This window comes from Carlito syrichta, unplaced genomic scaffold (assembly GCF_000164805.1).
Source record: "Carlito syrichta isolate Samal-C Ts95f unplaced genomic scaffold, Tarsius_syrichta-2.0.1 Scaffold71963, whole genome shotgun sequence".
Classification (NCBI taxonomy): Eukaryota; Metazoa; Chordata; class Mammalia; order Primates; family Tarsiidae; genus Carlito; species Carlito syrichta.
Window position 1 is genome coordinate 405296 of NW_007016059.1, and position 24858 is coordinate 430153.

Here is a 24858-nt window from a genome sequence, read left to right on the forward strand (position 1 = left end):
CACAAAAAGTGGTCCTGATTTTTATCCCATCCTGTATCCAGGCTCTTTGCTTGACATTGCAGCTCCTTCCCCAACCTATAAGTCTAGGCTGACCTTGTGACTTGCTTTGGCCAACAGAATACGGCAGAAGTAACGTTGTACCAGTTCTGGGCCTAGATCTAAAAGGGTCTTGCATGTCTCTGCTCTCTTTCTGGGAATCCTGTCATTGCCTCATGAGAACAAGCCTAGACTAACCTGTTGAATGAGGAGAGTCCACATAGAGCAGAGCTGAGTGAATCCAGTTGTCCCATGTGTGAACCTATCCAGCCCAGTTCAGATCAGAAAAACTGCCCAGCCAATCCACAGACTCATAAGCAAAAATACATATTTATTGTTGTAGGTCACTGAGGATCTGTGGTTGTTTGTTACACAGCGTAATTGTGGTAATAGCTAATTGATACAGGCCAGATTTTAGTAGATAAGGATTTTCAGGTTGTGAGCCTTAGACATCGGAGTTGAAGCCAATGAGTAATTTTCTCCCATCTTCGTACATAGAGTCAGCCTCAACCCGTCACTCTCGGTGTCAGGTGGGAGTGAGAGGAAAATAGTCTTACTATATTGTAATAACTGGTATTAATCATGCAAGGACCTACTATTTTAATACTGGCACTGTGTACAATGTAATGATTTTTTTGCCTTGGGGGTTTATGAATAAAGAAATGATTCATGAACAATCATCTCTTCCTATGAAGAAATGAAAGGGACACGGACAATGAGAGTGAGCATATACTTGGAAGAAAGTGTCATTTACCTTTATGTTCCAGTTTGGAAGTTGGTGCTTTTCTTTGGACCAGAACCAGACCAAACTCACCCGCTTCATTCACCTTAGGGGCTAATGAAGAACACTTGATCAGTTAAGGAAAAAACCAAAGACTTCACATGCTTAGAAGGTATGACTCAAATGACTGAACAAAGAGGGTTTTTTAAAATCACATATTCTAATTACAGAATATATTAGAGCAGTGTCTCCCTGACTTTTCCAAACCACTGTCATTGGTTCCAGTTTCCTCATCTAGAATATCTTTTCCTGATGCTCCTCTAAGTGAACTAAGCATCTACACTATGGACACATTCCTTCTCATCAGGTTTTGCAAATACACTTTTCTTGAGATTTTCACTCTCTATTAAGGGAAGGAAAGAATGTCGTTGGTATGCTAGTTCTTGGGTGGGTGGGTCTGTGTCTACTTTTCCTTTCAGTAAATCCAGTTGGCATTTGTATATACAATCACCAGTCACAGAGTCAAGAACAGACGAGGCAAAATATAGAGAGAGCAACAAATGCCCAGTAAGAATGAAGTGGAAAGTCTCAGTGGGGGATCCAGGGTGGGTTAATCCTGGAGAGACTGAGCCTTAGGGTGGGTCTGTCTAGCAACCAATGAAAAGGGGAATATGGCAGTTCTCTAAATTCATACAGAAAACTGAAGCTCCATTGTGGAATTCTTCCCCTTACAACTGTGTATTTCAGCCTTTAAAATGATAACCACACAACTATGAGGTTCCATTTTCTTAGAGTGGGCTTGTAAAAAGTGCCTTCAAGAAGTAAAAAGGTGGGCTGGATGTGGTGGCTCATGTCTGTAATCCCAGCACTTTGGGAGACTGAAGCAAGAGAATTGCTTGAGGCCAGGAGTTGGAGACCAGTGTGGACAACATAGCAAGACCTTGCCTCCAAAAAAAATTTAAAAATTATCCAGGCATGGTGGCATGCACCTGTAGTCCCAGCTACTTGGGAGGCTGAGGCAGGAGGATTGCTTGAGTCCAGGAGGTCAAGGCTGGAGTGAGCTATGATCTCGCCACTGTATTCCAGCCTGGTTGACAGAGTGAGATACTCTCTCAAAAAAAAGGAGAAAGAAAGAAGTAAAAAGAGAAAGAAAAGAAGCAGCAAAAAGGTAGAGCTTAGCAGACACACGTGATGAGAGTCTTTCTGATTTGGGAGTTCATCACGTGGAAAACTTGGCAGCCAGACCACTGTGCTTACAGGACAAGCAGGCTTTCTCGACTGAGAGAGAAGAGAGTCTGTGTCAAATAGGGAACCCCTCCCCCCACCCCTGCCCCAGGTTAGGGAACAGAACTTTCCCTCCTTGATTCCCAGAGAAGTAGGTTCAATGGAATATCTGCGGAAGGTGTTAGTTTCTAGACCTTACAGGGAGTGCTGCTTCTTAGGCTTAAGGCCCAACCCATTTTACTTAAGGTATGAAACTGACTTTTCATCTGCTTTCACTTGCCAGGAGAAATCATAACTCACTTTTTATAAAATGTATAAAATAATAAAAAGTGACACTCACAAAACACATCTCCTCGAAGGCTTCGCTCCTGCTCCATGTCATTCTTCAGGGCTTTCTCTTCTCTTTTCTCTTCCTCAAACCCCTCTTTCACTCTCTCTTCATTTCCTTTATTTTCTCCATGCGAGTTCCCGCCTCTGGAAACACTCTCTTCATAGTTGGAGGGCTGCAAGTTAACCTTAGGGTTGGCAGTCCTGGCGGGTTCCAGGGTGACATTTTTAATTTTTACCTTCTTTTTCATGCTGTTTTTGTGAGCAAGCAACTTCTTGATTCTGTCTTTGATGGTACCGGGTGTTCTGAAGACTTCTTTCACAGAATTTTCAGGGATAGCTAAAACAAACAATAAAAGGTGAAAAGTTCCAAATTGGCTGATAATTAAGTCACTCACAAGAAATGAAGCATTTTGAAAGCAGTAACTGAGTGAATCCTGAACAAACCCATATGAGGCTCTATCATTTGATGTTTTAGGAAAGACTATATTTGCATTTGTTTTAAGCAGTTCCAATATTATGGTAGTTATCTTAACTACCTTGTGTTACTTTTGTTTTGCTTCAGAGACTACTTTGTGAAATTCCTACTACCCAGTTGGGCAACAGATCCCAAAGTGATGGATTTGCTAGGGTCCTCCAGTATTTCTGCCCTATAGGTTTGTCCAAATTTTATGTTCAAAAATTACAGCTATAGCATCAGGTTAAACCATATGAATTGCTAATAATGGAGCCATTTGCAATTTATAAAAGTGGTGACTTATGATTCAATGTGCACATACGTGATTTTCCTTCTGTCTCTTCACTTTAAATGTCTTCACTTTAGTCATCTATTATCTAAGCTAAATGATTTTATTTATTGAATTTTTAAAGAGAGGCTTTTATATTTACTTTTTTCATTCATATCCTGTTTCTCACCACAAAAGCAATTTATTTGTTTGTTTGCTTGCTTATTTATTTATTTTAAGAATTGAAGTTGCACTCTGTCACCCAGGCTGGAGTGCAATGGCACAATCATGGCTCACTACAACCTTGACCTCCTGGGCTCAATCCTTCCACCTCAGCCTCCCAAGAAGCTGGGACTGCAGGTGTGCCTTACCATGCCTGGCTAATTTATTTATTTATTTTTATTTTTTAGAGAGACAAGGTCTCATTGTGTTGCCTAGGCTAGTCTTGAACTCCTGGGCTCAAGTGCCTCTCGCCTTGGCCTCCAAAGTGCTAGGATAACAGGCATGAGCCACCATGCCTGGCTATAAGTTGCTTTAAAAAAATATACCTCTAGATAGATTACTTTTATCCTCCAATGGATCATTTTTCCCAAGGGAAAAATGTTAGTTTCAAACAACTCAAGGGATAAAAAATAAGATCATCTAGCCTAGTACTCTTGCAGATGAGGCAATTGGGTGTTAAGTGACTTGCCCAAAGACACTCAGCTAGCTAGAAACAGAGCTATGATTTGAGAGTAAAGCATATGACTCTTTTCCTAGTCTTATTTCCATGATAGGTTTATTTCTGCTTTAAGTTTAAGGGTTACTTTTCTCTAAATGGGTTAAAATTCCTTGAGATCTATAATTCAAAGATATATGCCTTCTTTCCAGGGATATATTCATGATAATTAAGAATATCCAGCTGATGTAAAAATGTAATTGATTGTTTAAAAATTTTAAATGCTGATCTTTAAATCAAATATATTGTCATATCATGAAATGTCTAGGCATGTGCTAGTCTAACCCTAAGCAAGAAAGGGTCTAATAACACCTGAATCAATTCACTTAATTCTACTACTTGGACATAGTTTAGAGAAAAATAGAATAAGGGAGTAGACATCAATTTCGATGCCTAAAAATACTACTATAAAAAGAAATTGGATTGGGATTTTATTAGAATATTTTTCTTGGCAGCATTTTAATTTTTTCTCCTGCTTCGTTCCTTCCCCATCACTTGGCTGATTCAATCTGTATCAAAGTAGCAGAAAAATAAACCAGGAGAAGTACACAATATTTTGGGTAATCAAGATGGGAAGGAAAAATGCTTTGAAAATATGTGTGCTCTTAATTAATACATTGCTTTTACTTTGAAATCACTCAAAAGCTGGTATGGCAAAAGAGCAACATTTCTCTTTTCAATGAAATATTCTAGTTGTTTATCATTGTGTCAGCCTGTTTTTATAGGTATGAAACCAATCAGTACTAATACAAGTAATACATCATTTTCCTGACCTTCAGATGGCCTGTTTCAGCTCCCTGGCCAGAGATTGCACCTTAAGCTTGATTGTAATGTGCTGATCATATATCTGTAGACCTTCCTCTGGAGGCCTTGCTGTATAATTTTATCCACAGTTGCCTGAGTCTTTTCCCAGTATCCAGTGACAACAACAATAAAAAAAATTAACAGGAACCACCCATTCCCTGTAAATTTCCTTCATGCAATTAGTAACATAAAACTAAAGACCCTTGATAAATAATGAGGAAAGGGTTTCAATGTACACTGGGCAAACCTAAACATCTGCTTTCAGTTTCTACTTTGAAGTTTCAAATTTTCTTATTGAAAAGAAAAAAATCAAAACATCATAGTGTAGTGTCCACAATTTCACTCCCTTAGTATATAAAGAGAAAGCTGGGCAAGAATAAAAATACAGTCTAAAGATATGTATATGCATATGTATAACTAGATTTGGTTTTATGTAGGTATTACTGTTTAAAATTTGACATTACTGATGGTTGTTTTCTCTTAACAATTTCTTGATTGTTGCATTATCTTTTTGAGAATATAAAAATGTGGAAGGAAGTTGCAGTAGGAGGGTCTCTGGCACATTTGGGGAACTGAGACATAAAAATAGGGAATCCAGGTTCACAGGTCAGTCTTTTGTAAATGAAATTGACAGTTTCTCTTAGGACGGATTTCTCTAAATATTCACGTTGTCAAAAACTTCAGCTGGGTGTGGTGCCTCACGCCCATAATCCTAGCACTTTGGGAAGCCAAGAAGAAGGGTCACTTGAGTCCAGGAGTTCAAGACCAACCTGGGCTACATAGTGAGACGATGTCTCTACCAAAAAATTAAAAAAAATTATCTGGGCATGGTGGCATGCACCTGTAGTCCCAGATATTTGGGAGTCTGAGGCAGAAGCACTGAGCCCAGGAGGTCAAGGCTGTGGTGAGCCATGATCGTACCACTGCACTGCAGCCTGGGAGACAGAGCAATACTGTCTCAAAAATAACAATAACAAAACTTCTACTAAACTAAAAATCCTAATTTTAATTTCCTATCATTGGAATGAAATTTTATTTACCGAAGATCACTATTAGATGAGAATATCTTACCCAGAAGGAATATGACTTTGAAATTCATTCACTTGTGCTTAGTTCATCTTGTCATCTGGAAGGAGAAATGTTCCACTAATCTGAGCTTTGGACACAGTCCTGGGAGGAGAGGTTTAACAATGAGGAATGTACTTCAGTGTGGGACCCAGGAAGCAGGAAGAGGCTAGGACGGAACAAAAGTTGAGCCAGGAGGCTGTGGAGAAAAAGGATGACTTCTACACTGTTGCTGGGAATGTAAGCTAGTTCATCCTTTGTGGAGAGCAGTTTGGAGATTTCTCAAAGAACTAAAAATAGAGCTACCATTTGACCCAGCAGTCTCACTCCTGGGAATATGCCCAAAGTAACACAAACTACTCTACCAAAAAGACACCTGCATGTGTATGTTTATTGCAGCACTATTCACAACAGCAAAAACATGGAGCTAACCCATCGAAAGTGGACTGAATAAAGAAAATGTGGTACATATCCCTGATGGAATACTATGTAGCCTGAAAGGAGAACAAAATCATGTCCTTTGCAACAACATGGATGCAGCTAGAGACCAAGATTTTGAGTGAATTACCACAGAAACAAAAAAAACGAATACCACATGTTCTCACTCGTAAGTGAGCACTAAACACTGAGCACACACAGGCACAAGAATGGGAACAACAGACACTGGCCAACGCTAAAGGAAGGAAAGGGGGGAGGAAGGAGGGAGGGAGGGAGGAAGAAAGGGAAGAAGGGAGAATAAGGGATACAAAAACCACCCATTGGGTACCATGTCCACTGCAGGGGAGTGGGGAGGGCTCATCAGTAGCCCAAACCTCACCTTCATGCAATATACCTGTGTAACAAATCCTCACATGTACCTCATGATTCTAAAATAAAATAAAATTTTTTTAAAAAATGAGCTAAGAGAGTTTGTCGGTGAGGAGACCAGAAGAGTCTCCCATCACAGAGGATTAGTCATCGGTTGTGAACACATCCATCCCATGTTTCAGCACAGTCCTGGAGCCCAGTACCTTGGGTTTGACTCCTAGCTCCCACATTCTTAGAGCCATATGTCTTTAAACCAATAATTAACTTCTCTTTGCCTCAGTCTCCTCATTTATGAAGCTGGGCTAAGAACAGGGGTTTTGTGAGGCTTAAATGAATAAATACATGTTGATTACTAAGGTTAGTACCTGATACATACTCAGCGTGTGTCTGCTACTATTTTTAGAATTCATCATCAGAAGCTTTAAAGTTGTTTTCTGAGTTAAAAAAGATACAGGCCATACCTTCACATTTCTAATGTCGATGTTATCAGTGAAGAAAAAATTGGGGTGACTTGGTTGTACCAAACTTGTCTTCTTGAATATGCTCCATATATATTGAATCAAGCCATAAGCATTCTAATGACTAAAGAAGCTGCTTTTCTTTTTCCTTTCTTTTTTTTTTTTTTTTTTGAGCTGGGGGTCTCACTTTGTCACCCAGGCTGGAGTACAAATGGCACAATCACGGTTCACTGAAGACTCCAACTCCTGTGCTCAAGTGATCCTCCTGAGTAGCTGGGATTACAGGTGCACACCACCATACTTGGCTAATTTTCTGATTTTTTGTAAAGATGAGGTGTCACTTTGTTGCCCAGGCTCAAGCAATCCTGCCTCGGCCTCCCAAAGCGCTGGGATTATTGGCATGGGCCACCATGCCTGGCCTTAGAAGCTGCTTTTCAATGGGAATGATTGCTCAATGTTGTTAACAAAGTCTTCACCACTATTATTCCTACCACTGTAACATGCTGATTGAGCATTTAATATATTCTGGGTTGGAGCTAAGCCCTTTAGATGGACACTTAGTTATTCTATATGAATTATTTCATTTAATTGTCAAAACAGTATTAAGGGATAAGTACTATTATCCCTATTTTGCAGACATGGAAACTGAGGCACCAAAATATTAAATAATTTGTTCCAGTCCACAAGTTGCAGGCTAGGGAGCCAGGAATCAAGCTAAGATAATCTGATTCCAGAAGCTATGTTCCTGGTAACTCAATGACACTTTCCTGTCCTAAACTGACTGTTATTCCCCAAATTGGTTATTATTTAGGTTTTGATATTTTTAGAATGAGGTACAGCTGCTGTCAAATCAAGACCAAATTACCTGGCAGTGCATTATTAATACTCACATATGTTAGAATGGTAAAAAATAGACACATCTACATTTAGGATGCTTCTTCCTTTGGGTACAGATGGTGTGTAAGGATAATCTACTAACTTTTTCCATATTGCAATGTAGAGTGAACTTTTCAAAACATGAACTCATAATAAAAGTTGCTACATCAATGCCCTATTTTATATAATAGTGACTCATGTGCATATGAATGCATTTTTCATAGAACATTTTATAATGCTGGAGGCTAATTGGATGCGATTCTCTCATTTTTGTTTTTATGACTCGTCTATGTATATAAGGGTGAATTTTGGGCCATCCTTCTTTTAAGCAATGAATATTAAGACTTTGTTAAGATCAAGTTTCAACAAAAACATGGCTGTTTATTTTACAGATAATTTTTAAAGTAAAATGAAAAAGGTTGGACAAGTAATATGGTGAATGACGCAGACAGCTTTCTCTTTTAAATAAACATTCTAGTGAAAGAATAAAGAAATAATTCAGCTGTCGAACAGATAATAATAAAATGCATAACTTTCAATTATCAAATAAAACAGTGTGATGAGTTTGCGATTTCGAAGAATAAAGAAAAAATTGTTTTACCCCAAATACACTTGAAGTTGGATGGTCAAAGGAAAGTAGATATTTTCTTGACATAAGATATGTTTGTGTTGATGTGGGATTTATCATTTCAAAGCACTGGGTTACAATATAGAAAACACAGACTGCAAACAACCACACAATTGCACACTTAAAGGTGTTGCCTTCATTTGAACATTAATAACACATTGTGGTTTCAAGGGAATCAAATGATGAGTAAAAAAGATGATTCCAGGTTTACTCTGGGCCTTCAATACTTAGGTCTGGGGATAGGAGGATGAGTATATGGGAGTGAGTTGCCCACTTATTGAAAGAGGTGTTTTTCTGAGGCTTCATTTTTGGGTATGTACAATATTTTTGAGTAGAAAAAATTTCAGAGTCTCTATTCTGGCCCTTAATAAACAGTTGATTGAAAAAACACTAATAACATATGTGCCAGCTGAACTAAGCTCTCTACCTATATTACCTCATTTAAAACTTCACTATGAACCTCTGAGAGAAGAATTTCTCTTAGTGTGGGTTCTCCTGAGCAGAGCCTGAGACATGGATTTGGGGCATTGGTGGTTTCATTGGAAGGTGATTCCAGGAGGCAGAAGCTGAGGAAAGGAGACAGTGAGACTGGGAGAGAGAAAAGGCAAAATATGATGCCTCAATGGGCAGGTAATTACTGTAACTGGGGCTAAGTCCTGCTGGGGCCATCTGGGAGCCAATTCAGAACACACGTCAGAACTGTCCCACCCTGCGAAGGGGTAGCTGGGGTATTTATCCAGAGACCCCCGTTGCCCACTGGTTAATGGTTGTCTCTAGGGGTGCTGACTTCCCCATCTGTGGGTTGTACCTGCAGAGGACTGGGCAATCTTCTAGAGAAAGACCTGAAGCCACAATGCAGGCAGAGTGCACTGCACTGGGGTTAAGGATATGCATGGAATTGTCTACCCTGCCTTGCTGTAATCAGGGAGATCCAAGGGTCTGTGACCTGGCCCAGTGCAAGAACCTATCACAGGACTACCATGAGTCCCATTTTGGATGGGAGGAAACTGAACTTAGAGAGGTTGAGAAACTTGCTAAAGGTCACAGCCAGTATGAGGCAGAGCTAAGATTTCAATTTAGGTCTTCCCAACCTGGAATGTACATGTTCAAATTTGGTGGCATGAAGGAGTGTTGGACAAAGGTCCCTCAAGTATGCTCCAATATGGAAAGTTGATTATTCAATCTCCTCTTTGGGGGCCTCCCAAGGCTATGGTGTTCCAGTGTCTCTTTCTCTCTCTCTCTCTCTCTCTCTCTCTCTCTCTCTCTCTCTCTCTCTCTCTCTCTCTCTCTCTCTGTCTCTCAACCAAGTTCCAAGTTTCAGAAGGACATCGAGCCTGGGGCAGTGGAATGTCCCTACTCTGTGGGGTTCTCTACTCTACTCGTAGATACCTAGCAGTCATTTGAAAGAGAGAATGTAGCCTCCACCCACTGGATTTTGTCTGCTTGGGGAAGCCACTTTTACTTCATATTTCTTAAAATATTCACTATGCTTTTCCATACTATTTTTTCCATATTAAAAGCTGCCGTGTCTTTTTGAGTGACTATATTGAGAAGATAAAAGCTGCCCTGTGTCTTTTTCAGTGACTATATTGAGAAGAAATCCCCTGAAAACTCTCTTTGAGCATCTAGGACTAGTGAGAAATAAACCTTTACTGTTGTTGTAGTTGCTGATAGCAGTGATATTTTATTGTTAGACATCTGACTTATAAAGTTAAATTTTTAACACAAAGTATTAAAGAATTCACAGCAAGAACAAGGGGTCTCTGCTATATATTAAAGCAAGTGAATAAGGCTTGTGGATGACAAAGTGAGATCAGTTTCATTATACTTTGTTTCAGTTGTGTGTTCTGGAAAAAGCCCTGATTCACATGGTTTGAAAATCTCTGTGGTTTTAAGTCATTGACATTTTAGGATTGCTTGCTACTGCACCATAACCTAGCCTATCCTGACAGATGCATTTGCTCAGTGTCTTTTGTTCTTAGATCTGATTTTCAATGTTTGAAAATACATCATGACCAGGAAAATATTAAGTACCCTTGCTGTTCTTTAAGTTTAGTGCCTACAACTTCAGTGAGTATTGGAGATATGGTCCACTTAGCAAAGAAGACAAAGCTGAGGTAGAGTTAAATTTAAACACACACAGAGTGCACACACACAGAGTGAGAGAGAGTGAGAGTAAGTGGGAGAGGATTAGAGAGAAAGGATGGGGAAAGAGGGAGAGGGGGAGGAAGAAAAAGAGAGAAATAAAAGGAGGAAGGTGTTATGGAGAATGATTTATTGGGAACAGCTAAGACACCATGACCAAATGCTACTCACCAGAACACTGAAGTCCATTGCCTTTATATCCCTGTTTGCATTTACACTTGAAGGACCCTTCAGTATTGAGGCAATTGGCATGGAGGCTGCACGTGTGGGTATTCACAGCACATTCATTTATATCTAAAAATGGGAACAGTATACTGAACAACTTTGTAGTAACAGGGCTTGCTGAAAGACTATCCCTTACACTTGAGCAACTCTAGGGCCAAGCACTCAATACCCCCCACAAACCAAGTGTTGCCTGAGAACTGAGAGGTGTTCAGAACTCCAGGCACATTGGCTGAGCCCTGACTTTGCCTGACACCTGGTACGCAGGGAGTGTGTTTGCTGCTCCCCTCCCCCACAGCAATTTCCTCTCCTGCTTATCAATGCTATTCTGTAAGATGTTTAGGGTTTTCTCTTAACTTTTTCATCTGTCCAATGTAGAACTAAATAACAAAATCAGAAAATCGATTCTATATTTGGAAGTGCTTGAAACTCCTAACAAACAACAGATAAGATCACTTAGGAACCGCTGACATCATCTGAACTTACAGGCACAGGCATATTTTGTTCAAAGACTGCCAGGAGAAAGGGTCAGGCTGGTCTGAGCTCGTCTGCTGGATTTAGAGGAAGAAAATTTGATAAATTCCACCCAAGTGAGAGGTTCATTTGTCCTATTCTCCATTTCCTTTTTAATCTATGCATTTGTAGACATATACATGCAAAATAACCTATTGGTTTTAATTTAGCCAAAGGAGCTCAGATGCACTTTTAAAGTCTCAGAGATTTGTTTCCTTTCACAGTTTTTCATGTGAATTCTACTCTGTCCTGTAGAGTCTCTCCTTAGGTATCAGAAAACAGGATTGGACTCTGTAACACAGCACCATTGGATTACAGGGCTGGATGGGTCTGCAGGAGGGTGTGGGGTCTAAGTCCACAAGAAACATGGATTTTATGAGCCTGTCCAGGATGACCTTTGTGATAGAGACTTGAGGGAAGAGCTGTGGAAGCTTCACAGGACGATTCAAAACCCAGCAACTGAGTGTTGTCCCAACATGATTACACAAGACATGTCTTGGAAAGCCCTGAGTGTAGAGTTGAAAGAAATCCATTTTTTCTCCAACTATTAGCTTTTCATGTCATGCACACACCTCTGTTACACATGTTATGCAAATAGGAATCTACAGGGAGCCCAAATATCCCTTCACTATGGGACAGGCTCCATCCTATATTACATCAAGAACAAAGGGAATGCACCCAAGGATGGAAACATGCAATTCCTTCACTAAGGGATATAATATTTTATTTCCCACAAGTTAGGTCAATAGCTGGCTGGTATCAGAGCCTTATCAGAGAGTGATTTTTGGTGACCATGAAAAGGGACCATTTTATTTGGAACTTGAACTATGAAAGGGCTAGAAAAAGAAACAAGAAAGAACATGGTCCTTTATTTGCTTCGTATATTTTTCTAAAGCCACTCCTGATGGAAAATGTTATGAACAGACCATGAGATTAAGATTAGATAGGCCTTATTATTCTTCCTTTTATCAAATATAAATACTGCTTTATTGTTCCCATTTTTAGATGTGTATCTGAAGATAGAACCAAAATTATAAGCAAGACAAAAACCAAATTTTTAAAAATCCCACAAAAATCATCTCAAAATACTTGCTTCCATAATAGAGCTATATTTCTTACTTTAAACCTTAATTGGCCTGGCTTCATAATTGATGTCTTTGGAGTTACCTAAATGCCAGACACTTGAAAAATATAACATTTTCTGTGTTGTTAAGCTGGTCAATACAGCAGACTGCTTAACTGATAGATTAAATTGACATCAAAATATCTGTAGAGAAAAACTACAGGTTTGGTGAGGAGAGACAAAAAGGAAAGGAAAAGGTGCCACTAAATCTTACCTATACAATCATATCGGCCATTGATATACTGTAGTTCAAAACCAACGTGACATTTGCAGTAGTAACTTCCAAATGTGTTCACACATCTTCGATTGTAGGGACAGACGACTTTACCAGAAGCACATTCGTCAATATCTAGGGTGTAGAACCAGAAGGTGGCAGTGACAGCAAGAAAAATAGCCACATGAATGCACACAGCACGCACACACGCAGTTTCTTTACCTGGAAAACGGATTCCCGTATACTGGTACCAACATTCTATCCTCCAGGAAATGTTCTAGCTTCCTGAGGCACACGCACAGCTCTTCCCTTTATGTATTTATCTCACATTGTGCTTCTTTTTTTAGAGGCATTACCTCCCTGTAATGTCATTACTTATATTAACGTCTTCTCTCCTGTTAGACTCTGGCTCTTCTGGGGCAGGGAGCATGTGTCGGGCACTTGGTACCTATACTTACATATGTATTGAGTGAATATTTTCCCTAGCTATGTAGTTTGTATTACATATACAAATTTTGAAAATAGACTCAGATAGCTACACTTTAAACAAACCAAATATAGAGACACTTAAAATTTGCATTTTACAGAAGAATTATTTCATTAGGAAGATCCTCCAAGGCTCCTGCAATATTGATTCAAATCACAGAAATGTGGTTGTGTAGGAGTGCACTGATGCATAAGTTGTGGGTCAGGTGTAACTATGTATTGATGCGATTTTAGCCAACAACAGGTGTGTTGTTCCTTTTCTACCATTGAGAATTATGTTACAGAGGGGCTGACAGTTATGCTGACCAGTCCACTGAGACTCAGGGTTTTCTTTAATTTTCAGATGTCAAATCAAATAGATATTATGGTCTTTTGGACCTGTGGTTAAACGTGTAAGTTGGTGCTGGCTTGTTCTTCCCTTGCATTCTTAAAATAATATGTAAGAATAAACAAAATTATTTTTCAGTGATCACTTTCACGCATATTCTTTTTCCCTTCCAATAAAAATGAACCACCAACAAATCAAAGAGATGGGTGGAAATTTGGATTTAGTTTGGTCAAGAATGAGCCTTGTCATATAACTAAAAAGTATGGCTGGGCACGATGGCTCATACTTGTAATCCCAGTACTTTGGAAGGCCGAGACTGGAGGATTGCTTGAGCCCAGGAGTTTGAGACCAGCCTGGGCAACATAACAAGACCTCATCTCTACAAAAATAAAAAATTAGCCGGGCATGATGGCACGCATCTGTAGTCTCAGCTGCTTGGGAGGATGAGGCAGAAGGGTTGCCTGAGCCCAGGAGGTTGAGACTGAGGTGAGCCGTGATCATGCCACTGCACTCCTGCCTCGGCAACAGAGTAAGACCTCAACTCAAAAAAAAAAAAAAAAAAAAAAAAGGACTAAAAGAGTAGTAGACCCTGTGAACTTAAGCTTTGATTACCATCAAAAAATAGAAACAAAACTTTAATTTATGTATTTAAAGGATTTAACTGATTTAGGACCCATTTGGCTAAATTTTCTAAATGCAGCTTATCACATTATATACATTTAGGATAAACATCCAGCACCTTGACTGAAAAATATTTCCATTTTATTGAAGGAGATTATGAAATCATGATGATATTTGTTTATTTAAATCAAAGGAGATTAAGAACTTTTTCACCATTCTGATTTGGTTTGGCATTCCTTATTAATGTTATGGGCTCACTTGCTCTAAATATTATGTATATTTTGTGCAATATAATTGTTATGAGTATATACAATTTGGTGGTTGAACACAATTCAAATCCACAAAGGAACCAAAGCACAAAGTGAATAAAGTGATTGCTTCAGTCACCGAGGGCGTCCCGTGGGTTCCCCACCCACAGCCCCCCAGCACTTAAGTTTCCATACCTTTCAAAGGCTGCTTGCTGCACAGGCAACATTCTGCTCTGATTCCCACCTGAGCCAGGCTGAGACTGCTGGGTGTCACACCCCGCAGCAGTGCCCATCAATAAAGGGTAGGAGTTGGTAGATAAATACCCAGCACCCTTGTCCCAGGGGGAAAATTCAGAGGCAGCTTCCCCCAGTTTATTTAACCTGTTCACTGAATTCACTGGTCACTGGTGCCTTCTTTTCCCTGGGTCAGCTGGGTCACTTCCCTACTCCTCAGCCAGTGTTTCCTGGAATCACTTCCAAAATGAACTACTTGCTTGGGGAGAGCAAGAGAGCAAAGTTCTAAACCAATGGATCTGACTACATTCAAAGTTATAAATGAAGATTTTATGTATTCCTTTAATTAACATTATTGATTTTTTTCTGCTCATTTTCTTCAATCAGAATTAATTATGGAACACTTAGTTCATACAAGTTAGAGCAAGGATTTTTTTTTGAGTCGGGGTCTCACTGTCTCCCAGGATGGAGTGCAACGGCATGATCCCAGCTCACCAAAGCCTTGACCTTCTGGCCTCAGGCTGTTCTTCTGCCTGGCATAGTGTAATTTTTAAAGACAATGTGAAGGCTGGGCGTGGTAGCTCACATCTGTAAGCCCAGCACTTTGGGAGGCTGAGGCAAGAGGATTGCCTGAGCTCAAGGGTTCAAGATCAGCCTGGGCAACTTGGTGAGGCCTTGTCTCTACAATAATTTTTACAAAAAATTAACTGGGTGAGGTGGTGTGTGCCTGTAATACCAGTTATTTGGAAGGCTCAGATGGATCACCTGAGCCTAGCAGGCCAAGGCTTTGGTAACTGTGACCATGCCACTACACCCCAGTTTGGGTGACAGAGTGAGACTCCAACTTAAATAAATAAATAAAATGTGAAATTGGTTACATGCTAACTTAATGCAGAAAGTATGTTTTATTTTCAACAATGTTATACCTAAAAAATAAGTAAATACATTTTTCCAGGAAAATACCCAGAATGAAGCCCAATGGCCCTTACTCATTAAATGACAATATATAAGTAGTGCAGTTTCGATTGGACGGTAATTGATGTTAAATGTGCAGAGTAGATATACAGACATAAAATTATCCTTTTCCCACAATGGCACTAGACAATCTAAAAAAATAGAGAAATGTTCTTTTTAGCATCCCAAAGTATGTTTAGAGCATATATGGCTAAAAACATTATCTCAGAAATAGACATAAATCTGTACTTTTAGAAGTTTGCAATGTCTAGTCAACAAGCTGATTGTGAAGAATGAAAAAAGAGGAATTCAGTAAAGGGGGAGTCAAGGAAGGAGAATGAGTGGTGGAGGCAATTTCTGCTGTACTACCTAGACAAAGTCTTCCATTTGGAGCCAGGTGGAGTCCCGAGGATGGACACAAACACCTTGGCCCTTCCTCTGTGTCTTCACAGCCGTACTGGCAGTTTGTCAAGGCGCACGTCCTAGAGTCTGAAGAGTAGACAAAGGTTAGCCATTCCTTCTTGAGATGATAAAAAGTTCTACTAAGAAACTACCTCTGAATTCTAGGACATTAAATGGAACAGGTAGAATGGCATTATGAGAAAGTTTTATTGTCTGTGTCCCAAATGGAAAGCCAAAACGAATGAATCTGAGTTGTGGTGGCATCTTGATGGTCCCTGGGTTGAAGTCCACCCACAGTCTGTTAAGTTGGCCACCGCATTGAATTTGACTGTCTTTAGCTAAGGCATGCACCCACAGACTGCATCTCTCTTTCCTCTTGTGTGTGCCCTAGTCACTCCTTTATGTCACATGGTTGGCCTCTATAGGTGGAAATGCAACAGCTGATGTAGATTACCAACCTCAGTTATTAGGGTAAAATAATTCTAGAGACTCTCTAAGGATATCTAGCTTCAGTGAGAGTCACTTGACTCACAAGACTTGGTCTTTTAGGTGCCTGTGCTAAAAGGTGTGGGAGGTTGATTAACTGCCTGAAAGTCATTCTGGACCGGTTTTCTCTTCCATTTCCATCATTGAAGCTAGATAGTCAGATACTTAGCTTTTCCCCAGTTCCCTTTGTAGCAAGGAGTGGCCATGTGACCCTAGTGTGGTCAAAGAAATATAATGGTAAGTCCACTGGAGGGAATAGGGCTTCTGGAAAAGCTGTTGCTTCATGATTAAAGAGACAAGCATGAAATAAGCATTGGTTCATTGGCATCACCCCTTACTCTCTTTGTCTACTTTCCATGTGTGTGATATCTGGAGCTGGAGCAGCCATATTATGACTATGAGACCACAAACATGAGAATAAAACCAATACTCTCAAAATGGCAGGGACTGAGTCCTTGAGTTGCTCTGGAATGGCTTGCCTCCAGCTTTTTAAATGACGAGGTATTTTAGTTGGATTTTTTGTGGCTTGTTGCTAAATGTAACTTGTCTCACAAAAACGTATTCCCTTAGCAGGGGTCCAATACATGTGAATCATAAATGTATAGGGGCTAAGAAGCTTACATGAGTCCAACCCAATGTCCACAACAGAGAGCACAGTGAATATACTCCCTCCATCCACACCCTTCCATAACATGCCAATCACCAAAATGGACAAGAGAGATCCAAGGGCTCAGGTGGAATAAAATCAGCACCTAGGAGAGAGGTCTAGGGCTACCTGGATACTTTGAGCTATAAACAAGGAGGCCCAGGTAACCCCTAGATATGTAGAAACAGACAGAGGGCACAGGGATAGAGACACAATGTAAGGTAGCCAACACCTACAGGAGGTTACATTACTCATTTATTCTTGTTTCTTTTCCTTTAGCTGTCTTCTCTTAAAATTAATAGTTGATGTTGGCCTACTTCTGTCTTTCCATTTGAGGAAAGATATCTTTTTTGGCCCTGATTGGGCTTCCATGAAATGTTTCAGAATCATCCATTAGCATATACTTTTTAAAAATTGTAAGTGATAACTACAAAAGCCTGGATAGTGATTCCCTTTAGGGGGAGGTGGAGGTAGAAGGTTCTGGCAAAGTTCTATTTGGTGGTGGTTACAGGGTGTTTGCCTTATAAGAATTCATTAAACTGTGCATTTTTTTGTGTGGGTTTCTGTTTAATTTATATAAAAAGAATTTTTTTAAAGATCCATCGAATGCCTGCTCTTCTCTTAGGCTTGCTTACTAACAGAAGATCTAAATGACTGGTGGTGTTGGGGCACTTTGCCAAGGAGAGACTGGACAAGGAGGAGCCTGGAGAGCAGTGAGCCATGCATTAGGCAGTGGGCCATGTACTAGGCAAGATTTTATAACCTTGGGAAAGCCCAGGATGGGCTGGGGAGCCCGTGCGACTCTGAAACCACAGGGAGCTGGCTGAAGGTTCTGGGTTTGGAGGGTGGGGGTGGGGGCTGCAGGGTAGAGAAAAGAGAGATGGAGAGAGAAGATGGGAGGAGGGAAGGCAGGCAGGGAGGGCAGGTTTGCCTTTCAGCTGCAACATAAAACCTGAAAAGCCTCCCCTCCCAATAAATGAATGGATATAGACCCTCCCACAGGACGTGGGTTTTCCTTTATCACAGAAGGGCTTTTCTTTTCAGGAATGTCAGTGAGTTGGAATGTATTTCCAACAAGTGTTACTAATCTCTGGGAGTGGGTCAAGGGGCATGAGAAAGGTAGATGGTGGGAAGAACTGATGTCCTGAGATGGGATTTAAATGTATTACCTCCCTAAAACATTATGTTTATTTTGTTCAACATGTTTATTTTCATGAAGAAACCCAATAGGTTCCTGTATATATATATACACAGAAGCAGATATGGAGATAGGATTTATTTTTCTCCAGTTAGCCTTTTTATTTATAAAGTAAGTGTCCAGAATAGGTAAATCTGTAGAGACAGAAAGCAGATTCTTGGTTGCCAGGGGTGGAGGAGGGGGAGTAGGGAGTGACGACTAATGAGTTGGGTTTCCTTTTGGGGTGATGAAAATGTTCCGGAACTCAGTAGTGGTGATGGTTTTACAGCATTGTGAGTGTACTAAATGCCACTGAATAGCACACGTTAACATGGTGAATTTTGTGTTATATGTATTTTACCATAATATTTTTAATGTTTTATTTTATTATAAATATGTGGAGTACAAGTCAGGGTTAGCTACACAAGGAGGCCGTGTACAGAGGGAGTTTGGACCTCCAACTGGCCTTCACTTCCCCTGGTTTAGGATCAGGTATGCTTTGTGAAACTGTGTGCCTCCTCCCTCCCTCTCTTGTCAGTGTTTATTGACTGCCAATCCCTTCATTGTGCTAATGTGATTAAAGTACATGTCCCACTTATGAGTGAGAACATTCAGTATTCAGTTCTTTGTGTCTGTGATAGATCACTAAGCATGATGATGTGAATTCCATGATTTTGTTCTTCTTTATGGCTACATAATACTCCATTGTGTATAATTTTTTTAAGTGCCCAAAAATACTTTAGACAAGGGTGATATTAGAGATTTTTTTTTTTAATTACCGAAGTCAGCTTTTTCTCAAGGATCAAATGGCTAAAGTCAAGCCTCAGTCATTGACTGAGAGCAGTCAGGCTGTTGAAACTTACTCACACACGTGGCATCTGGCATGAGCATGTGGTCGCTGAGGCAAAAGCACTTGTAGCTGCCATGTGTATTCACACATCTGTGTTGGCACAGCCGGGGTTTCACTCCACACTCATTGACATCTGAAAGGGCAGTCAGAAAACCAAGAAAGGTTAACTGAATCACAAAACATCCAGATGGGGATTAGACTCCAAGCTCGGGAAGAACAACTGGGTTGGCTTTTCTGGACCCACCACTTACTTGCCTCCGCTCCAACCATAACATTCTATTTTGAAGAATTGATGAGAATGTGGGAAAATGGAGATCATACACCATTGGAGGGAATGTAAATTTGTCCAAACATTTTAGAAAACTGTTTAGGAGAATCTAGTAAAGCTATATAGACATGCTCAAGACCTAGCAATTCCATCTTGGGTGTATACCCAACAGAGACATGGATTTGTGCTCACCAAAAAAACCCCCACACATACTAAAATGATTATAATGGTACTATTTTTAATAGCCCTGAACTGGAATTAACCTAAATATCCCTCAGCAGAAAGATAGATAAATGACTTATATATTCACGCAATGAAATACTATACAATAAAGAGACTGAACAGACGACAACTACAGGCAACAGTGGACGAATCTCACAAAGATCCTATTAGTGAAAGAAGTTGGATACATACGTGTACACGTACATACTGTATGAGTAGTCCATCTTTATAAAGTTATTATAAAAACAGGCAAAGCTACCCTGTGATATTAAGATGTCAAGATATGGTTCTCTTGTTGAGGTTGGAAGTGACTGGAAGCGGGGCATGAATAGTAATCTGGAGGCTGTCGAGTTTCTGGGTTGTTGTTTTTGTTTTTTTTTGAGTCTCACTCTGTCACCCAGTCTGAAGTGCAGCGGCATGATCACAGCTCACTGCAGCCTTGACCTCCTGGGCTCAGGCGACCCTTCTGCCTCAGCCCTCCCCCCCGGCCAAGTAGCTGGGACTCTGGGTGCATGCCACCATGCCCAGCTAATTTTTGTATTTTTTGTAGAGATGATGTCTTGCTATGTTGCCCAGTTTGGTCTCAAACTCCTGGGCTTAAGCAATCCTTTGGCCTTGGCCTCCCAAAGTACTGGGATTACAGGTATAAGCCACTGTGCCTGGCCCAAGTTTCTATGTGTGGTTTTTTTTTTTTTTTTTATCTGAATACTGGTTACATGTGCATACTGCTTAAACAAAAAGTTAGAAATAAATAATGTAGCTATTTCTGCCTTTCATGCTATCCCAAGTAGCCTATGACAGATGCTGACAGCACAGCCTCCTATCAATTATTATTATTTCAGGTGGTACCACACTGGCCAAATTGCCTTGGCTTACATCCTTTTAGAGGGAGCCTTTAATCCCATGTAAAGATGTTTACAGGATGCTGTTAAATGATAAAAGAAAGTTACAAAACTATGTGTACAGATTGACCCCAAATTTGTTTTTAAAAAATACATAGAAAAAAGCCTCAGAGGATATACTCTAAATGCTACTAATGGTTATCTTCAGGTGGTTAGCTTGAGGGTGACTTTTTTTCTCTGTGCTTTTCAATGTTTTCTTAAACAAATTAAATGTAAGAATAAATAACATGTTTATTCAAGTTAAATAGAGGCTGGGCATGGTGGTAAGTGCCTATAGTCCCAGCTACTTGGGAGGCTGAGGCAGAAGAATCATCTGAGCCCAAGAGGTTGAGTCTGGGGTGAGCTGTGATCATGCCACAGCATTCCAGTCTGAATGACAGAGTAAGACCCTGACTCAAAACAAAACAAAACAACTTAAAAAGAATACAGAAGAAAAATAAAATTTTAAAAGGGATCATGGGTAGGGGATCTTGTCTTTGGAAATGTGGTCCCCAAGGATGACACAGAGAAAAAAAAAAACCCTGAATTTTGGGTAAGAAAAAAATCAGCATGGCAACAGATCCTTGAAAAGAATGGCTGCTTTTGTCTCTGAAAAGATCCTTCTATGGGATTTTCCAGCATCTTAGCTGGATGTTTGAAACCCTCTTCTCCATCGCCTGTTCCCTCTATCCTGTCTTCTCTCTCACAGATCCTATCCACTTCAAAAGGGGGCTTGAGAAATGACTCACTTGTCCCTTGGAAGAAGCATTTTGGGAAAGATATCACTTGAAGACTGAGGGCCTGTCGGACTTTGGTCAGTTTGCCATGGGGCAGAGAGGCTATGGGGGGAAGACAGACTGCCCCCAAACTTGAGCCAACCTGACCACTCCCTCAACATTAACATTTTACTGTGAAATGAAAACTAGAATGCAAAATGTCATCTCTATTTCAAATCTCTCGAGGAGGTATCTTGGCACTGAATCCAGAACATATGGAAAAGCAAGTTTTCTGGTGTAAAACCTCTGGTAATGGATACAGCTGGATGATCACTTATGAGAGAATGATTCTTGATGCACTGTTCTCAAGCAGTTGGATGCAGTTCTAAGAAGCACCTTCAGGGCTCTGGTGTCTATGCTGGTAGTAGGAAATAAGAGAGTCAGAGATTCCTCGCTGAGGCTGCAGGGCTGGTTCAAAGAACAGCTATTTCAGTGTACGGGGCTAATCTCTGGGCTTGGCAGCAAGGGTTGGGAATGGTAGAGTGAAGTGGGTGCCCAGAATTCTCTGAAGCTCCATTCTCCCCTCTTCTAGCAGCCTTTCTGATGGACAGCTGAACTTGATTTGCTGCTCTTTGCCCAACTTCATGATAGGACTAGGCAACCTTTCTTAATTATTGCATGTTTCTTTATGCCAGGGTTTCTCAACCTCTGTTGACATCTTGGGCCAGATCATTCTTTGTTGTGGGGGCTGTCTTGTGCATTGTAAGATGTTTAGTAGCATCCCTGGCCTCTACCCACTAGATGCCAGTAGCACCCCCTCCAACTGTCTTCAGACACTGACAGACGTCCCCTGGGGTTAGGCTTCCAGATTTGGCAAATAAAATACAAATTTCAGCTGGGTGCAGTGGCATGTGCCGGTAATCCCAGCTACTTGAGAGGCTGAGGCCAGAGGATTGCTTTGAGACCAGGGGTGCAAGGCTGCAGTAACTGTATTCCAGCCTTGGCAACATAGTGGGACACTGTCTCAAAAACAAAAAGACAAAACATAACAATACAGAATTTGAATTTCAGATAAATGACTAATGTTTTTTAAAAATGTGTACATCACATACAGTGTTTGGAACATATGTATGCTATAAAATTGTTGTTGTTTAAATTTTAACTATATTTTATCTGGCAACTTTTCTTGGTGGACAAAATCACCAGATTGAGAACCACTGTTCTAGATATTATAAATAAACTTTTAAATATCCTCAGATAAACAGTCTATGACAAAAGTTACAGTTGTCTTTTAAAAGATATCCGGCCTGTAATCCCGCGCCTTTGGGAGGCTAAAGTGAGTGGATTGCCTGAGCCCACGGGTTCGAGACCCACCTGGGCAGCCGAGACCTCATCTCTACAATAAAATCAAAAAATTAGCCGGGCGTGGTAGTGCGTGCCTGTAATTCTGGCTACTCGGAAGGCTGAGGCGGAAGGATCGCCAGAGCCCAGCAGGTCGAGGCTGCGGTGGCTGGGAGCGGCCACTGCCCTCCAGTCTGGGCGACAGAGTAAGACTCAAACTCAAAAAAATATATATATCAATTGCAACAAATATATACACATCATTCAACCCAATAATTCCATTTTTAGATGTTTATCCTACATAAATACTCAATCACGAGTGCAAAGATATGAATAACACTGTGATGGCAAAAGATTGAAAGCAACATCAATGATGATGGTTAGATAAAACTTTTTTGCATAAATGATAAAAGTATTTACAGCAGGGACTAGAATACAGCCTTAAAAAGTATAAGGGCACTCTGTATGTGCTGACATGGAAAGATGCTTATGAGGCTAGTGCTTGTATTCTCAGAGCAAAGGACTCAAGGATCTTGAACAACCCCAACTATGGTTATAGTAACGATTAGTGGTGGAGACTCTCATTTTTTAATTTATGTCTTTTTGCATTGTTGGAGTTTTAAAATAAAAATATGCATTTCTTAGGTAGTTTTAAAATACAATAAAATTATGTCTGAAAAGGGGGCCTTTTATTGAGCATCTTGACAAAAACAACAGAATTTTTATATTTTTTCAAGAAGAAGAGATTGAAAAATCTTGTTCTGAAACCACTTTCATTTGAAGATTTGACTTTTAAAAAACTGAAGAGGCCGAGCTTGGTGGCTCAGCCTGTAATCCCAGCACGCCAGGAAACCAAGGTAAGTAGATTGCCTGAGCCCGTGAGTTTGAGATCAGCCCAGGCAACTTGGCGCGACCTCATCTCTACAATAAATCACAAATTAGCCGGGTGTGGTAGCATGCATCTGTAGTTCCAGCTACTTGGAAGGCTGAGGCAGAAGGATTGCTGGAGCCCAGCAGGTCGATGCTGGGGTGGCTGTGAACGTGAGCGTGCCACTGCACTCCAGTCTGGGCAACAGAGTGAGACACTGACTCAAAAAAAAAGAAAGAAAGAAAGAAAGAAAAAACTGAAGAAATCCTGTGCACCATGTGGTGTCACCAACCCAGCTGCAATGATTGAATTTGTACTATGTCCTTGGGCTGTCGTACTGACCTTGACTACAGGTTTTCCCGGTGTATCCTGGAAAGCATCTGCATTTGTTTGGTCCCACACACTCACCAAACTTGCATCCAGTTTCGCATGTAGCTGTGGAAGGAAAAGATTTCTTGATGATAAAAAAGAGGAGTAGTTAGTAGTTACTCAGTAGTTAGTACAGGGAAATGCATGCACGTCAAATTAGCCACCTTCTGTATGGCAGAGCACTCCGTGGAGGTGTATAGGGGATGATCTGCCTCCTCTCTAGTCCGCTTTCACCTTTCAGACACCGGAAAGTGTTTTGTTTGTGAACGAGATTACCACTCTCCCACCCAACACTTGCAAGTTTACTGTGACTTTGCTTAGCACTGCCATGACATCAGTGGTAGCCAATGAAATATAAAACCTCCCAGACCACAGTCAGCCAGTTTTGCATATAAGCACAAAACCTTTAATAAAAGAAGTATAGTGTTTGGACTGGAAGAGACTCCAGAGTAACCCTGGGACAAGTGCCAAGGTTCCTCCCTTTCTTTCTATTTCTTGCCCTTTTTTTGTCTCCTCCATACTTTCTCTATTTTTTCCTTTGAATGATCAAAATCTTTTTTAATGTTCTGCGTTATCAGTCAGACTGAACGATCTACAGGTTGGAGGCAGGGAGATGCTATATCCAGCTCTAAGGATGGGAACTAAAAGCATGATGATGATGATGATGATGATGATGGACGCATGAGGAAGCACAGCAAAGGAAGGATTTGTTTGTCTGTCTTATTCGCTTCTCTATCTCAACATCTGACACAAAGTAATAAAACAGATATCAATAAATATTTGTTTGATGAATAAAGTGATGAGAGAAACAACAGGAATAGGATGTTGCAACTGATTGAGTTGGGGACAAGAAAACACAACAAAAGATGATAGTTTGAGTTCTGCTCTCAAGGAAGAGACAAGGAAAAAAATAGTTTACATAGAAAAAAGGAAAATGGGAAAAATCCTAAGAGTAGATAGGGAGAGGGCGAAGAAATAACAAATGACAGAGTCAGGAAACTCTTAGGGTATCAAGAATTCTGTTTCTGGATCTAGTAGGAGTTCAGGAAATAGCTGTAGGGTGAAAGAATGACTCAGCAGTTGCCCAGGAATGATGCTTCTAAGCAGTCCTGTTTCTAAAAGTCCCAGAATCAAGAATGGCTTGAGCCCAGGAGT

At 40.4% G+C, this 24858-nt stretch overlaps 1 protein-coding gene across 1 annotated transcript in view; it reads right to left on the minus strand.

Moving 5' to 3' along the window:
- EGFL6 (EGF like domain multiple 6) overlaps positions 1 to 24858 on the minus strand; it is a 62332-nt gene that overhangs the window by 11912 nt on the left and 25562 nt on the right. Inside the window, exons 3-9 of the mRNA XM_021709591.1 lie at positions 23677 to 23769; positions 19052 to 19171; positions 15847 to 15966; positions 12607 to 12741; positions 10706 to 10828; positions 2322 to 2648; positions 791 to 871 (exon numbers count right to left, since the gene is read on the minus strand). Of these exons, the coding sequence (XP_021565266.1) occupies positions 791 to 871; positions 2322 to 2648; positions 10706 to 10828; positions 12607 to 12741; positions 15847 to 15966; positions 19052 to 19171; positions 23677 to 23769 (999 nt within the window). The remainder of the gene's footprint in view (positions 1 to 790; positions 872 to 2321; positions 2649 to 10705; positions 10829 to 12606; positions 12742 to 15846; positions 15967 to 19051; positions 19172 to 23676; positions 23770 to 24858) is intronic.